We start from the raw sequence: 17796 nt of genomic DNA on the forward strand, positions 1-17796 counted from the left end.
AACCGTCACCTTGCATTCTAAGTTTGAACTGACATCCCCTAATAAACTACCCTCTTGAACAACACGTTGTTCATTGTCACCAATCAGATTAGCCGTATTAGAGTACCCTTCATAATAAAGAAATACTACGTAGTTACGTGTTATTTCATTGGTTTGTTATGAAAGAATACAACATTCAAAGATATTCGATAGGTAGAAGTAATTTAAGATAGCTAAGGCTTTTTTCACGGTTAGTATAGGGTTAGTGTCAGTTTCAGAGTTATCTAATACTAAACATTTCTGGTAAGAAAAATAGCTATGGTTCACCTTCAATGTCGTAAAAATTACAAGTGTATTTACGAAAGTGTTCTACTTCTAGTCTAAATCGTATTGTTCTGGTTCTAAGATGCTTCTTAGTATAGGTACTACCACAGACAAGTAACAAGATTTGTTAGACTAAATTGTTTAGCTTGCATGCATGTATGCATGCAATATAAATCTGCATAGAGTAGGCTATTGTATAGCGTATAGTAGTTGCATAAAAATCATTCCATGCATAGTGAAAGTTTTGAAAAACACACAGACGGTGTGTAACTTTATCATACAACTATGAATTAGTCACATTGTACTTAGTTACACTGTTTTCAAGACAAAGAGAGTTTGTTTAAAAAAACTTACTTACTCTTGCACTTATGAATCGCAGATTTTTTTCCACCGCGAAGAGTTCATTTTGACAATTACTTTTAAAGCTTTTTATTGCATGTGTATCAAAAATGGCAAGCACCATTTAGAAAATAAAACACAACCAAGAAATTTGATAATAACTTTGAATTGCTTATTATGTGTTGCGTAAGGCGAGGAGGGGGGGAGGTGTAATTATGTGATACAACTGCAAATCAGTTATATCTAATTCATTAGCTAAGACTCCGATAAAGCTTAGTCCTGAGGCTATAAGGGAAATAAGAAAATAAAACAGCAAAAAGGGAAAGATCTCAAGAAAAATGTGAAAACGTCATATATTACTGATTTATAACACGTAGCCTTATCTAAATCAGTTTTTACTACAAATAACTTGTTTCGTTTGAAGTCACACAAGTATATGATGCTTAATTAATCGGAACTAGTTCTGTACTTCATAGATCTCAGTTCTTTTAAATTTAGTGTGTACACAATTATAACTTCACGTTTCATGACGTCAGAACGTAAACGATCACATGAGAATTAGCTGTGGTCTGTTAAAACTGTGACGTGTACATCCACATGAGGGCTCATGTTTACCCACTACACCAATATTATCATCCGTTATTACCTCCATTATCTATATGGTTGACGTCGGGACACTTCCCCCTCAAGAAGTATCACACATACACATAAACACACACAAGATGTGTTTCCATAATTGAATATCCGTTTCAATTAAGTCGGCGCGGCGAAGAGCATATGCATCTGTAGTCACCAAGTTCAAATTTTGCTCCCACGCGACTCAACTTGATCCCGGCATATCCCAGAGGGAGCTGTTCACATCTGTACTGACGATGATTTTGATAAGAGATTCAATTTACTCCAAGAGTAGTGGTAATCATAATTTGTATCATCATTGCACCAACGTTAAAATTGAAGATCGCTATCTCCACGCATACTTCGGTAAATGATCCAGAAGAGGAAAGCGAAAGTTCCAAAAAGACTAGGAAACAGTACCCGACACGTTTTGTCAATATTTTCCGCCGTCTTCAGATACAACTTACATTTCTTTCGATATTTCTCCCCCTTCAGCTTCTTCTTGGTTTCAACGTCTTTGTTTTCAATTTGATAACGACCAGAAGATCGTTCGTAGACATTGTTGTCTGGATGGTATGAGGTCCGCATTTCAAACGAACTCTGCAGATTTAAATGAAGTATACGACAATTAAAGGGGGGGAGAGAAAGGTCATGGCCAATTTTGACGATCGAATACTTTGTGTGGGATACGAAGTATTGCCGTCAAAAGGCCACACATTGTTTTACGACAATTAGCCATAATACGGTAATTAAGTCATTGCAAATTCAAACATAAGTAATTCGTGGCAAAGTTGCAATTTTTAATATACTTCTAATTTCGAAATACCATTTTACTTCTTGTTTAAAAAAAAAGAACAGGAATAGTTTCTCCAAGACTTTTAAAATCGGATTGGTTATATGGACTTTTCATGTGATTTTATATGGGCTCGGCATTGACCTGGAAAATAATCGGTAGAAGAATTAAACAGAAAACAGTCTGGGTCAATAGTAAAGAAAATGCTGACTATAGATGCACTCCTCGTCATAAAATTTCAGTATGGCACCGACCGATACACGACTTTCAAGTTATGAAAAAAAATCGAACTTACGCTGCGTTCGTCGGGTTCCTCATCTTCATCTTCATCATCTGGTATCCCTAGTGCAATCTCTTTCTTACTGGCTCTAACGCTCAACACATAGAAGTAATTGACCATAGAGAACTCCAGCAAGGCGGCAAACACAAAAATTATGCAAGACGTGAACCACAGATCCATCGCCTGTTATCGAAATGACAAGATTGCAAAACATTAATTTTTTTGTTTTGACAGCACAGGTTTGCTGTCATAGCATAGATTCATCCAAATTAGAATAACTAGATTTGTTTGCAAAAGTCCAATCTACAAAATCAAAGTTTTCTAAGACTATCTAACTCGAGTGAACTTTTAAGCTTCCCAGTAATTATGATAGTGTTAAGAACTATACAATTCCTAAATTTAGTTCTCAATGTAGTGATATCACGGTGTTAAAGTTGAGAGGTGAGAGGGAGAGGGTCATTTTAACCTACCAATTAGAGTTTTTTTCTATGAAAGAGCCAATTCTTGGAAACCTTTGTTTTAGATCTAGAAGTTCGTGATAGGTTATTCATGGAAATATAGCTTGATTAAGGGGAGGGGAGTGGAGCGGAGGGAGAGACGGAAAAAGCCTCTAGACAACGCGTATTTATGATATTAAGAAATTCGAGTAAATTGGTCATTTCTTTGCCATTAAACAGCAGCTCAAATAAATGAAAAAATCGACCATGGAAGAGGAATACCACCCTTCTCCAACACACACGCACATACATACATACATACATACATACATACATACATACATACATACATACATACATACACATACACACACACACATACATACATACATACATACATACATACACACACATACATACATACATACATACATACATACATACATACATACACACACACACACATACATACATACACACATACATACATACATACATGCATGCATGCATACATACATACATACATACATATATACATACACACACATACATACATACATACATACATACATACATACATACATACATACATACATACATACATACATACATACATACATACATACAGTCACACACGGACACACCCAACCTCCTCACTCTTACTGATTCGTATTATCACTGTGTAAACCTCATTTTCACTTTTCATTGGGTGCTTGCCATCTTGCCGCCATATTGAATGGTGTGTTGTGGGTAATATGACACATGTCATTGATAAACACGAAATATTAATGTATAAAACTGTTTACAACAACAACAACAACAACAACAACAACACTGTCTAATTCCACAGTCATTTACATCTGAACAAGCCTAGTTTGAAATCTAAATTGTTATCAGATAGTGTCTACTGTAAGTTTCAACTAGTGTTGAACAATGTTTTCATAAATTAGTATGCCGTATAGTCTAAGAACTTGTGTAGTTTAATTAAAAACACGACAGTATAGTCTCAATGCCTTGGCAAACATAACAACTTATACAAATCAATTTTATTTACGCAGGTATTTGAGACATACATTTTGTATCTGCAGGTCGGGTATACCCCCGTTGCATGCTAAAACATCCATCCGTATGCACATATACCTCAAAGCAATTGGTAACATCATTAATAAGTCATAAATATTGAGGCTTTTGTGAAACATATATTCATTTGGGCTTAATAACATAGGGTAATGTGCAAAGTGGTTGTTATGGGACTAGTAATAAAAATATCATAGCCTGAGTATTGAATTACATTCCTCGGTTTAGTGTAGAAGGTCGTTAACCAGGACATATTTGACAAATAATGTCACGATATCTACGCTTTTGATATGGGGGGGGGGGGAGAGGGGGAGGCATATTATATTTTTTCCAATAAATTTAAAATTTATTACTTTACTTTTAACAATTTTTAATTTGTCAATGATAAAAATTAGAGTAAATAGCCGTCGTGTGATTCTATTTTTAAAATGTATTGAGGTCACCGAAACAACCCTGGTATTGTAATTCTGACTGGGATCTGTTTGGTCCTGATGCGTTAAATATATTCTCGATTGAAATTAAGAATTGAAAATACACGTAAATTACAAACGGCATTTGATGGAATAGTAATATACCCTGTTTCATTCCCCCACGTCTGTCCCTCGCCTAGAGTGTAAGAGACAACGTTCTAGGCACATTGTTGGGAGATGGGTGACACCACGACACGATGTATCTTACAGTCAATGCCTCCCAAAGCCATCTGTTATTCAAACTCATTATTGTACATTAACTTACTGTAGGGTAAGAAAGCGAAGGTATCATGTATCGCAGTGAACCAGCCTGTGTTACAAGTGTCAATACAGATGTTATACCGAGAGATGCCCTGGCTGGCGTCGCATCAACGTGTAACCAGAAGGATATCCATGATATGATGACCAATAGAATTGACGGTAGGAATGAGTTAATGATGAAGAATCCAAGCGAACGTTCTAATCTAAACTCGGCAATAAGAGTTGAAAAATTACCTATGAAATAAAAAAAAAAGTTAATAGGCGTTGTTTACCAAAGTGATCATTTTTTTCATTTGAAACATGCATTAGCAAATACCAATATAAACTTTATATATTATACCTATCAATGTTAGACATTCTTGTGGTATTTGTTAATGCCAGCTGTCACTTTCCATAATCAAAAATACAAATAATGAGATCTAGAACTGACAACGTTTTACAGTGAAATATTCTTCAGCTGTCAATAAGTGCCAAACGTTAAGAACTGTGAATACAACATTTAATAATTCATAATTTTCTCTATCAATTCATATAAATTATACAGTTATTAATTTTTGTGCAGTAGCTTAACTTGTAGATGAAATTAATTTTTAATCATTATTGTGAGAAAGTAATTGTATGCTTCTGACGTCACATATAAAAGGTGCAACAAACAAACAGACAGACAGACAGACAGACAGACAGACAGACAGACAGACAGACAGACAGACAGACAGACAGACAGACAGACAGACAGAAGAGAGAGGATGAAGAGAGACAACACAAGCCCTGGAGATGCATACAGAAACAAATATAACGGATCTTAGCATGTGTTGTTGTCTTAGTGAAATTAGTCGTACAGTTTATCGCATTTTGTAACGTCATATATATTCCTATACGGTCAACCGTGACGTAATATTCAATGATACGTACCAAGTGGCATATTGCTATATCCCGACCATGTAACCTCGCCCGTTAGTTCATATTGTGGCATTGTGATGTCATCATTTTTGATGATAGGTTTTTCCATTTTCCAATGTAGCACTACATGATCACTATTGTAGGCATCTAAACAGATGGGTAACGATAAATGATACAATAATATAAAATTCACATGAGTTTGCAGAGAACCCTACTTCATTTGCGATGATTAGTACCCACTTTGGTTTTGCAATATTAAATCATAGACCCTCCACCCACATATCATGTTGTACACTGGCACCAAGCCCCTGGAGCATCATTTTTCGCATACGTGTAATCTGCAGTGACAAATGTTTTGAATTTGTTATTCATTTCAAATTTTGTGAAGGAAAACGTGGTCAGCTTTTATAAAATAATTTCAGTTACTAATAGTCTCCCAAGAGACTGGTGTCAGTCACTAGCACTCAGATGTTATCGACCTGATATGTGGTCACTAAAATTAATATTAACAGTGAACAATTAGATAGAGAATGATAGATTAGTCAATATAGAGATTACTGTAGCTAATCACTCTAGGGGCAGTTAATGACTATTTTGCATAACATAAACAAAGATTACTCTAGCTAATCAGACTGGACAGGATGTAAGACTTATTTGCATAACATAAACAACTGCCTATATAGCTATGTAGCTCCACTTTGTCATAAAAAAGTATAGGCTGTACTGTGAGCTTGATGATCTCATGTGACCCCCCCCCCCCCTTCACCGACACAAGTCTACTATGGGCTTAGTGTTCACTAGTCTATCAGCTAGCCCTCGGATGTTCATCCGATAAAATACGACACACAGCCGAACAACGCTATCGAGGATGGAACATGCAAGCCCTCACATGCGAACTTCGTTCGCTTATAGTTATAGCATCGAAAGAAAGCCCGAACGTCTAGCAGCAAGACTAAGTGTTCACTTGACTGTTCGCAATCACGTCAGATCGCTATTTCTCACAAAAGAACACTATTGCTTTTAAAAAACTCATCAAACAAAGAATGAACGTGGCCAGAGACTCGAGCAAGTCTAGTCATGTTTATTGTAAAATATAGTGGTCACTTTAAAAATATGAACCTTGAGGAGAAAGCACGAGGAAACGTGGAACAAGCTGTAGTGATACAATGGAATATCCTTTCTGCAGTACGTTAGGTAGCTACTTAATGTAGGGTTTTTCCAAGTCACAGGGTATTTGTAAACCTATGTTTCAACTCTTGATCACCATGTAACATCACTGACTAGATAAGAAATGTAGACTCGATTTAAGCATTGTGGCCATGAATAATAGAACATCCCACTTGAGCTACGTCTTGACAAACAACCCAATGGCAGATTTACATAATCTACTTTGCAGAGCCAATCATAACACTTAGAGTAAGCATGTGATGATGACTATCCAATGAGTAGCATGTCAATTACATGTATCTATTTCTAGGTAGTTGTTTATAGCTAACTTGACTGTGGTTTCATGTGAACAAGTAAGAAAAGATGTGAAATATTATATGCGGATTTCGAATTCAGAAGGAGTAATAAATCAAGTCTCCTTCCAGTAAAAAGTTGTTGTGCAATCGAGATAGAGTCTTTGCTTTATGCTGTGAGATTTGTCAACCCTCTTTGTGTAACTGACTGTTCGGTAAAGCAAAACGGTTCCGGAATAGAACAAAAACCAAACTGCATTACAGTATCCTAATATCTTTTGATAATCAAGCTTGACATGTCCTTCTCCATTTATTTTGATTGTAAGGTAATACAATTAAGTTTTACAAAATTCTTAAGAGATTCATTAGTTTTCCATGTGTCATTTCTTATTGATATAAAACTGTAGTTTTTCAATTATTGATGCAATGTAGATATGCGAATGTCTAGTGGCTTTGCTACCTCATATTTCTTCATAATACAACATAATTGCCAGTAGGGATCTAAAGTAAAGTTAGACATGTTGAGAAAATGTAATTGTGATACTTACAACTTTTTATCCTAAGGCGACATAACTGGACGTCAAGAGGGAAAAGCTCTAGTTCCATGTGACAACTTAGAGTAAGTGTCAGTCTACAGAGATAAAATAAAAAAAGTTGCGGGGAAATGGAACTCGAGTAGTCCATATATCTTATATGTCTGTGATATAATGGGAAAACCATTCATGCAATAATGTTGCTTGGCAACGAGCACAAATGTGCATGTTGATATTTAGACATACGCTTACTACCAAATCAGAGAGATTATAGTGTTTCAATTAGGCGCCTGATGTTTTTATGTCTCGCTCAACGTTTCTTTTTTGCAACAAAATGCAGAGTGATAGCGCGTGCGCACATGAAATATTAAAATTTAGCTCACTGTTAAAAACAAAGAAAGTCTTGGATTTGAATTTTTCTTGTCTCATCCGACAGTGATGTTTGATTCGTGTTCACAGTGAGATAAAATTTTATCATTTTATATATTTGCGCCCTATCAGTGTCTGTATATTGCTTTAGGTTTATGATGTAAGTCACAAATACCTTTTGTGAGATGTAACACACATCGTGCTCCATAACTGAAACTCTATAGTCACTCTGGTTTGTAGTATATTAATAACAAATGCATTTTCAAAATTTCCCAGGAATGATTGCCGATTCTCTATCTTCATTGGTGGGTGAATAATATTCTGTACTATAATCATTATAGTGTAGACGTACCTGGTAGAATACGTTATATTGCCATCAGGTTCCAGCAATAGTGCGATGTTTTCGGACAGTACTGAGTGCAAGGCGCCACTCTTCTCATTCTCAAAGTATAGATCTGGCAGCCAAAACTTTTTGATAGACTCGACAGTTTGGAAGACCAGTGCAGTCGTGTTGTGACGTAGTCTTTCATCAACCCATCGAATGTAGAAGTCGACGTCTACAGTGTAGTCCTAGAAGAATAAAGAGTCAGATTATCGGCGGACTGTATGTGAGTTGAAGGAATGACCGTATTAGTCATTTTCCTTGTTTTTTAGGGAGTATCTCGACCCCGATGTCCTATAAGTCTCTCTCTCCAACTATAACCTGAAGTCACGTGAAAGTGTACAGTGATAGATCGATCGTCTTACAATATTGCCACCAGGGATGAACGATTTAAGGATAAGGTCATCTTCATCATTCTTAAAACATAAGTTTCTAAAAACGATACCATCAATAAGAAAAATAAAGAGGAACATCTGTTTCTTAGGTTACATACATACATACATACATACATACATAGATACATACATACATACATACATACATACATACATACATACATACATAGATACATACATACATAGATACATACATACATACATACATACCTACATACATACATACATACATACATACATACATACATACATACATACATACATACATACATACATACACACATACATACATACATACATACATACATACATACATACATACATACATATATACATACATACATACATACATACATACATACATACATACATACATACATACATACATACATACATACATACATACATAGCAAAACAACAGACTATATAAAATGCTAGACGCAATGTAGCACAACGGACATAAACCTTGATAAACTTGGGGCAATTCATCTTATATAGCGGACTTACGGAAATGTGCACATCGAGCTTTATCTATGAACATTTCTAAAGATGCTGCAGTAAGCTTTAATAACCTGGCTTCGTGCTGTGTCTATCAAATGGGTCAGAATCACTTAACATGAGAACACAAGTATGCTTCTACGCTGTCTAGAAAATATTCTAATTGTCTGACAAAGACTTCACGTCGTGAAAAGTCCGATAGAATGCTAATTCTTTTTCTATACGGGTTGATTATTGATTGGATGTGAGCAGTTAAGTATTATCACCACATCCTTGGGTAGCAAATGTTTGGTTATAAGACCACAATAGTTTCAATTAAAGAGGTCAACGATTCCATTCAATTGCATTAATTTTTTTAAAATGTTTGCGATATTTGCAGACCTTTTGCACATTATGAGAACATTCAACTGTAAACTAGAGATAGTACGGTAAATACATCCAATGTGCTGCGATTTTCATTCGATAAGGTTTGGTTCATGTTTATAAATTATGTACTAGTCTAGTATACAAAACGTCTTCTTAATAATTCATAGATTTTAAAGATCAGAATTTGCATTGAAACAGTTTTATGTAATATTGAAGTCAGATGAGTTAATGAATATATATATATATGTGTGTGTGTGTGTGTGTGTGTAATATATGCTTAAGCGATAATAAGTGACATTTAAAAACAACTACATGGGGAAGGATGGGAGAGATGTGATAGAATAAAATGAACTACTAACATGATAATATTACAGTTGTTACATTATATTTATATAGATATAAAAGCAATCCACCCAAAATGCAACAAAAGTAATTGTTCAGTGAAGGGAGCAGTGAACGCCATTTGACACTGAATGTAGCTATATATTTGTAGTCGTAAGAGTAATTTATTTTACGATTGTAGAAAGTAGAATATCAAACATACTAGTTTGATTAATATCACAGATGCTACCTAATTATCGACAACAACAGAAATTATGTACATGTTGCTGTGAACTTACCATTAATCAAACCAAGTTAATAAGTGGCAGGTTCATGACCCTATCTTGGTATTTAGCCAATTTTACTAAAAGGCAACATGTGTATCTGATCAAATTGAATGATTACACACGACTTCAATATTACATTACTGCCTGGATATTGTATAACTCAGTTCGTGTACCTGGCAACGTACATCAAAAATATGTACTGTCGAACTGAAACATAGATAATACTGCTGTTTCAACATAACTGAATATAGAAAAGGAAGTTAAAGTGATAATGTCATATAGACAGTATACATACGCATTCTAGGAGTAAGTTCCTTATATATGAAAGTAGATTATTTCGTATTTAAGGCCACAATGCATAATACAAACAGCTTAAATAGAAACATTTTAAAGACTGTATATATTAATGGACGTTAAGATACCTAAGGCATGGACAGTTATCTCGTGCATATAGTTCAGATATTTTAGTTTTCTGCTCTTAGTTAATGTAATAACAGGTCAGATAGATTTCATTCATGTGCTTTAAATATAATAGGGTTGTCTTGTTATCACGATTTTTAACATACAACTATCTCCCTCCCCTTCCATTCCTCTCTCAGACATACATACATACATACATACATACATACATACATACATACATACATACATACATACATACATACATACATACATACATACATACATACATACATACATACATACACACATACATACATACACACACACACACTCATACATACATACATACATACATACATACATACATACATACATACATACATACATACATACATACATACATACATACATTGTACATACATACATACATACATACATACATACATACATACATACATACATACATACATACATACATACATACATACATACATACATACATACATACATACACACACACATAATTGAAGCATATTCGTTTACCATTGACATGGCGTTGATGTCACCAAAGCTCTGGAGTAGTATGTAACACTCCACATCTACAGGGGTACCTACGTTATCAAAAACATGAAACAGGTACATGAGAACATATGCATCTTTAGGGAAAACGGTACTTTAGTATACTTAGACGCTACTGGTATGTTAGAAGTAGATTTTATGAGACGCTAAGGTACAGCTGAATGCATTGCAAAAAAACAACAACATGATCTTCAATGTTTTACCATTAACAACCCAAACAAGCTTAAGCCGGCTTTGTTCATGTTTTGACGTTGATCGATACGTCTCCACGTAATCATTTTTTATAATTACCTGCAGTAATTATAAATCATGATTTAGGGCAGCGGTGCTTCTTTGAAAATACTTCTACACTATTCACTTATGTCTTGTATTGACTGTACCAGCTCAGTTCAAATATGGTCAACTACATAAATTATCATAGCACATTCAGTACATGTATTAATGATCAGCCTGAGGCTACATAATACAATTTTGTGTCAAATTCTTTCCTAAGTGTGGGCTGTATATGATGGTCGAAAATTAATCTTCAAAAATATAATTTATGTTCTTTACTGTCACCGTTTTAATATTTCACCTATCCATAGATCAGTGAGTCATCAGCATTAATTATGAGATCGTAAGACGTGTCTGCACAGAGCTTATCTGTTATTGGTTTATGCGACAGTTCATTCAGTAACTAGTAACAAACGTACCGTGAAGGTTGGGTCTGAAGATACTTATTTCCTCGTTTTTGAAAACCTCTGTGATAATTCGTTTGTGTTCGCCTCTCATGTCGTCATCTTCTGTGCTACTTGCAGAGTTTATGCAGCAATACAGGAGTAGTAAACTGAAGGTGAAAACAGAGGAATTGTTATAATCGTGTCTAGGTTTATTAAGAATTTATTGAATTCGAATAATGCGTCTAAAAATGATGTACAATTCTTTCCCATGTTAGTAATATCTCAGACCACAGTATTGTGGGTTATCTAAAATTATAGTGATATTCTAAACTTTTATTCACAACGGGGATGAACTAAATAACAAATATGATTGATTTGATGTCTTGTAAACCTGAAATATCCTGTAATTCAATTCATTTATCCATATGTATTCATTATTTTTGATTTTACATTTGCAAGTTTCTTAAAAAACAACGATTTATTTTGATGAAAAACGAAAATCTCACGATGACGGCATTGGCTAGGTAGCTTCAAATTATTTCAGTCAATATCAATATTGCCTTCTGTATGTAATTATGTTCAATCAGTCCAACCATTCTAAAATTGGACTCATCGTTTTAATATTCTATAATTATATTTTTAAAAATCGATCATGTATCATAGCTCATTGCTTCCCTGTCTGATGAGTTCTGAGACTAAATCAATGAATTGGATGTGTATTTGGGTGCATATGTCATATATGTGAACATGAACGACAAATCTAGAGTTAAATTGACAATAATTTTGGTTTCAACATTATGCACTAATAATTATGCTATATATAGTTTCAAGAAATTATCGCCACTTTTTCGTGGGGGGGGGGGGGCGGTTACAACACCTTCCATCTGTTAGTTACTTCTCAGCGCATGATCCGATCATATAGGTATTGTAAACAAGTAAGGTACAACGAGGTACAAGTCTTGTTTGTTTTCTTTCACAAATGAAGTATATTTTATGACATTTATTAACCAGAGACAATGATTACATCATATAGTTTGAGGAATCCTTATAAAGAGAGTTTTACCATTCACCGAGAAAGGTAGGTAAAACATGTAAAACAAAACAAACAAACAAATGAATAAATAAATAAACAAACAAACAAACAAACAAACAAACAAACAAACAGACAGCCAGCCAGACATACATACATACATACATACATACATACATACATACATACATACATACATACATACATACATACATACATACATACATACAAACAAACAAACAAACAAACAAACAAACAAACAAACAAACAAACAAACAAACAAACAAACAAACACAAACACAAACACAAACAAACAAACACAAACAACGCACACATATTGATAAAAACGTCAGACTCCGTATATCTACAATTATACCCTTGGCAATTCCAGCCCTCATCAATTGTAAGTGCTGTACTTCCATGGCATTGAATGTTTACAATCTATTTATGTTCCCAGATGAGTAATATCGCTTTTGCATTCCCATGGATACATGGCAACATTGAACAATAATATATAGGTATGTGATAAAAAAAATACCTGACAAGAATCCTTAGTATGAGAATATCACATTGTACCATTACTCGTTGTCACAAATCTGGTTGCATAATTATTTTGAATTTTATAAAACACGATGCTTTATTTTTTTGTTACAATTGTTTGTCACATTTGAATTACTGTCAATTGGCTCGTGTAACCTCCTAGTTGCTGCCTCCCATTAATATATATTAAATTACATTTAATAAATAGTGTTCTGGAAGATTTATGATAAAGGAAATAATTGTGGATTTTTAGAAATTAGTATGAGCTCTATGACTCAAGTACGGCAACCGAGAAGGCTCATGGTATCACAAATCATTTTTTCAAAAAGTTTGTATCATATCAGTTCTCAAGTTATTATATACATCTACGGATAATATTACATATCCATCAATTTCAATGATCACCAAGACGTTTTTGCAACGGGTGTTTACTCTGTATATTGTTTGACTGATATAATCAGCAATTCATGCATGCATTCTCTGTTTTTACCCGGCATGTCCTTCTCACGGTAGATCAATGCTATCCGTAGCAGGTTGAATTTATTGACGTCTTTTATCGTATTCAAATGAAGTTCAGCGATCGAAGGACGTGTTTCAGTCATGCGTGACATTGCACGTCACGTGGTATGAATAATCTATGTCTCGGTCGTGGATTATAATTGCTCTTCTAATAACAGTGACAGTAGTAGCACCCACAAGCGAATACACACGGTAAACGGTGGAGAATTCATATACTATATATTATATCCCCCCCCCCTGCCCCTACACTATCGCACAATCCACGGTTGTTTATTCATTATTAACAACCCTATATAACCCTCATTATATTACAATGGGCATATAATCATTTCATGTTAAATATTTAAAGACAACTTCGTTTCAAGTTTATTACTCATTGTCAACTCTGAAAATTAAACATGATGTAATCAAGCATGTGACAAGGGTTATTATGGATAGCATGCGATTGTATATTATCAAGAGAACTACGGCAAAGATACTCGGAGGCTGTCGTCAGAAAAAAGGAACGACACAGAATATGTGTCACGTGTAAGTCACGTGTATGTCTGTGTGTGTATCAACTCTACCACATGTTCCACTATCCATGTTCAAAATAACTTGACACGCGGTTACGAATGTTAGCATAATCATGTGCTAGGTTGTCACAGATGACAACTTATTTGTATCAGGAGAGATTACACTATATACAAATAAATATAAAAATAAATTATATCAATTACATTGTAGCTACCTTTAGTAGGCCAAATAAAAAAAATGCGTATTTCCGATAATCCGACAGATTAACCCACCGACCCCAAACTTTTTTTTTTCATTTTACAAAATGGTAAACATGCTGCGAATTTATTTCTATTCCTGTTTCACTTTTAACATTTTTTAATAAAAGGTGAAATAGTGAGAGTTCACATCTATTTCAGTGTAAAAGTGTAAATTGCCAAAGTACAATCTTTTTTTAATATCACATTCCAGATAAACCACGTCTTTTCACTGGCAGTATTTGTACAGTACAGTCTGTATATTGTGTCCAGCTACTTCACATATCATCGTCTTCATTTACTTCTTTAACACCCCATCAAACTATCACACAAATATTACTAACAAGTTCCTGGTCTTCATTTTTTGCCTTTAAGCTAATAACTGTATCAATTTTTTCAACTGTAACGTTGAACTTCATCAATTCTACAGGCTCCGGCATCTGTAATATTCCAAAAATAATTTTTTGTTTTGGTAGATTTTCATACTACATAGTTATATAATTTCCATTTTTTTGTATTTAAATGAAAACCAAAAATGTGTTCTAAACATCAATCATCTATGTACGGAGATCGATAAAAGGAGTTTTAACAAAAGCAGAAAATACTGACTTACAAATTGGGTCATTATACAGACAAGGCTATTTAAACGATGAAGTATAAACTCGTTAGTGTTGTAGCGACAAGCAGGTGCCGTTTATACGAGCTATGCTAAAAAAATGACCTCTATGTTGAAGCATAAACTATGGCACAGCGGCTCTGATGATCTAACCTTGTTTGGGGAGGTGACACCTTGGTTAATAGGGATTTGATAGTCGGTGGTTTCCGAACATTCCCGAATCGTTCCAGCCAGAAGTAACCCGATGATCGAACTCTAGGCTAATATACTCATGTAAAACGATCAACCCGGCTGCTCCGTATTCATCGGCTGCACAATTCTTTCATCATTCTAAAGGCCTCGACAGCAAACACATGTACAACTTATAATTCTAAACGTAAACACGACTTGTAACTCTATAAGCCTGATTCACCCCACCTCTTCTTTGATAATTACAATATGTAAGTAACAAACAACTACGAATTGGTTTAATTTTAGTTGCCATCTTCAATGATCAATGTCAACCTATATCAATCATCAAGGGCGAACAGCTGTAATTCTCTACAGTCCAGCATGCTACATATCCCACGAGGTTTAAGTAATGACACATACCTAAAAAGCGGCATAGCTTACACCCATGACTGTTTCAGGATTTCCATTTTGGTAGATCAGTCGATCAAACTATATATAAACGCGCCATATAAACACAACTATATATACACAATTATATAAACATGTATATTGCTTCTCTTCGCCATACTACAATTGAATAAGACGAATAACATCACGTATTTTCGATAAACATCTAGTCTCTCAAATTATTGTTCATATTCTCTGCATTTATAAAACAGGTTTGTCAGTCCCAAAGGAAGATATTCACACTAAACGGGTAAGTTAGCCATCCTATGGGAAACTCGTTGGCATAGTTGCATGAATGACACGGTCGACAGCATCATTAATTTACCATGGTATTCAAGCTGTACGTTGTAAGGACGGGTATTTCTGGTTAAGGACAAATGTAGCATGACGATTCTAAAACTGCAGCTTCTGCCACGATTTTTTTTTTCGAATTACAAACAATGTTATGTCTGTACATTTGTATTTCATTGTCTAGCTGCCAGCAATTGTTATCAATAAAGAGGTCACACGCATATTCGTCATTTCACTGGGTGTTCGCTAGAGAAGACCGGTTCTACCCATATATAGTTGTATTATAGCTAGCCCATGCATGATATAAGTACTTTACAGAATAATCCGATGTTCCGATAAACGTACGCCCACTAGCATCATTTTTTTGTGTGAATTTTCATTGAATTAGGCCCTAATAAAAACAAGTGGATGTCATCGTGCAAGTACGCAGTGGAAATGTAGACTAGTAGCCCGGTTATCGCTTTGACTTTGATAAATATCCCGTAGGCTTGAAAACGATTATGAGTATAGCAAATTATGTATTTCTTGTTCAATACTTACCCGACAGTCACCTCCACAACATTTTTCTTGAACATGTTTGGCAGTACGTGTAACAACAGCGAATTCCCGCGTTCCGACATCGACAGCTGACTGAGGAAATACAACACCTGCTGCTGTAATTCCAGCTACGTACGCCTGTATTCGTATGGTACAAATCATGAAGTCTGTAACGTATAAAAGAGCCAAAGCCCTGATGCGCCCTCACAAACTACGCCATCGCGCGCTGGAAATGAAATAATGATAAATGATTTTCAACGCACCGATGCTGTTTAAAAAAAACAAAAAAAACATGCTACGTTCGTCGCTGTTCATAAACACGTTTCCGTGGAGATATCGTATTTGATGACAAAATGCATTTTTCCAGTTTCGCATGTATATTAAAGTTCATTGTAGGAAATACACGAATATATATATTGCTATTAGTTTGATATTATCTTTCTTCACGCATTACAAATTTGTCACTTTAAAAAAAACTTATTTGAAATAAGATTTTCCTTTTGAATTCATCTTCTATTGCGTATAGTACTCTGTTGTATGTACGGTAACTATTGATATACACCAACACACAAATGAAAACTGGACATTTGTGTACATTTATATTGCATTACATTGTATCGTGTGCTGCTTTGTTCGCACTTGCCCTATTAAATATAAATATAGCTATTTACTTCAAATAGACAAAATATCCGCCATCATATTTCACGGCAAATGACACAGATATGTCAAGTTTTCACTCAATACGATATATCGTTAATTTATGACTTCAATATTTTAATAACACATTTGCATGTTAGATAGAGTTTTTTAATGATCAAATTAAGTGCATATCTTGTGCTACGAGAAATGGTTGTGTGTTCGTTACCCGTTTATTCATTGTCACTGTCATTAAACTAATCCGGTGATACATTCATAAGATGCGAATGTAGGTAGAGACACGGTTAAACCCGCAAAATTTCACCATATTGATTCATCTTCAGAAATATAATTTACTGACAGCAGTTGATGGTATTTATTCAATGGCTGATCATTCCTATTTGTGGATTGGAAGTTTAACGAATCGTCAGATGCGATTTCATATTTTTGTGGAGTAAATAATGTTTGTCGAGACAATAATAGCACGGTATGTGTGGCTAACAGGTGGTTGTTTTCATATTTCGTGATGGT

The 17796-nt window shown here is 34.7% G+C and overlaps 1 protein-coding gene across 1 annotated transcript; it reads right to left on the bottom strand.

The window, feature by feature from the left end:
* Positions 1–741: 741 nt before the first annotated feature.
* On the bottom strand, positions 742–16766 carry LOC144439095 (glycine receptor subunit alpha-2-like). Its single transcript, XM_078128357.1, has 9 exons — positions 16633–16766; positions 11760–11893; positions 11032–11099; positions 8190–8407; positions 7484–7566; positions 5488–5622; positions 4580–4809; positions 2305–2513; positions 742–1855 (listed from the first exon to the last, which is right to left on the bottom strand). Exons 1-9 carry the CDS (start codon positions 16710–16712, stop codon positions 1588–1590), a joined length of 1425 nt encoding a protein of 474 aa, XP_077984483.1. The 5' UTR covers positions 16713–16766; the 3' UTR covers positions 742–1587.
* Between the last annotated feature and the right edge of the window lie 1030 nt (positions 16767–17796).

Source organism: Glandiceps talaboti, chromosome 8, assembly GCF_964340395.1.
Source record: "Glandiceps talaboti chromosome 8, keGlaTala1.1, whole genome shotgun sequence".
In the NCBI taxonomy this organism is placed as follows: domain Eukaryota; kingdom Metazoa; phylum Hemichordata; class Enteropneusta; family Spengelidae; genus Glandiceps; species Glandiceps talaboti.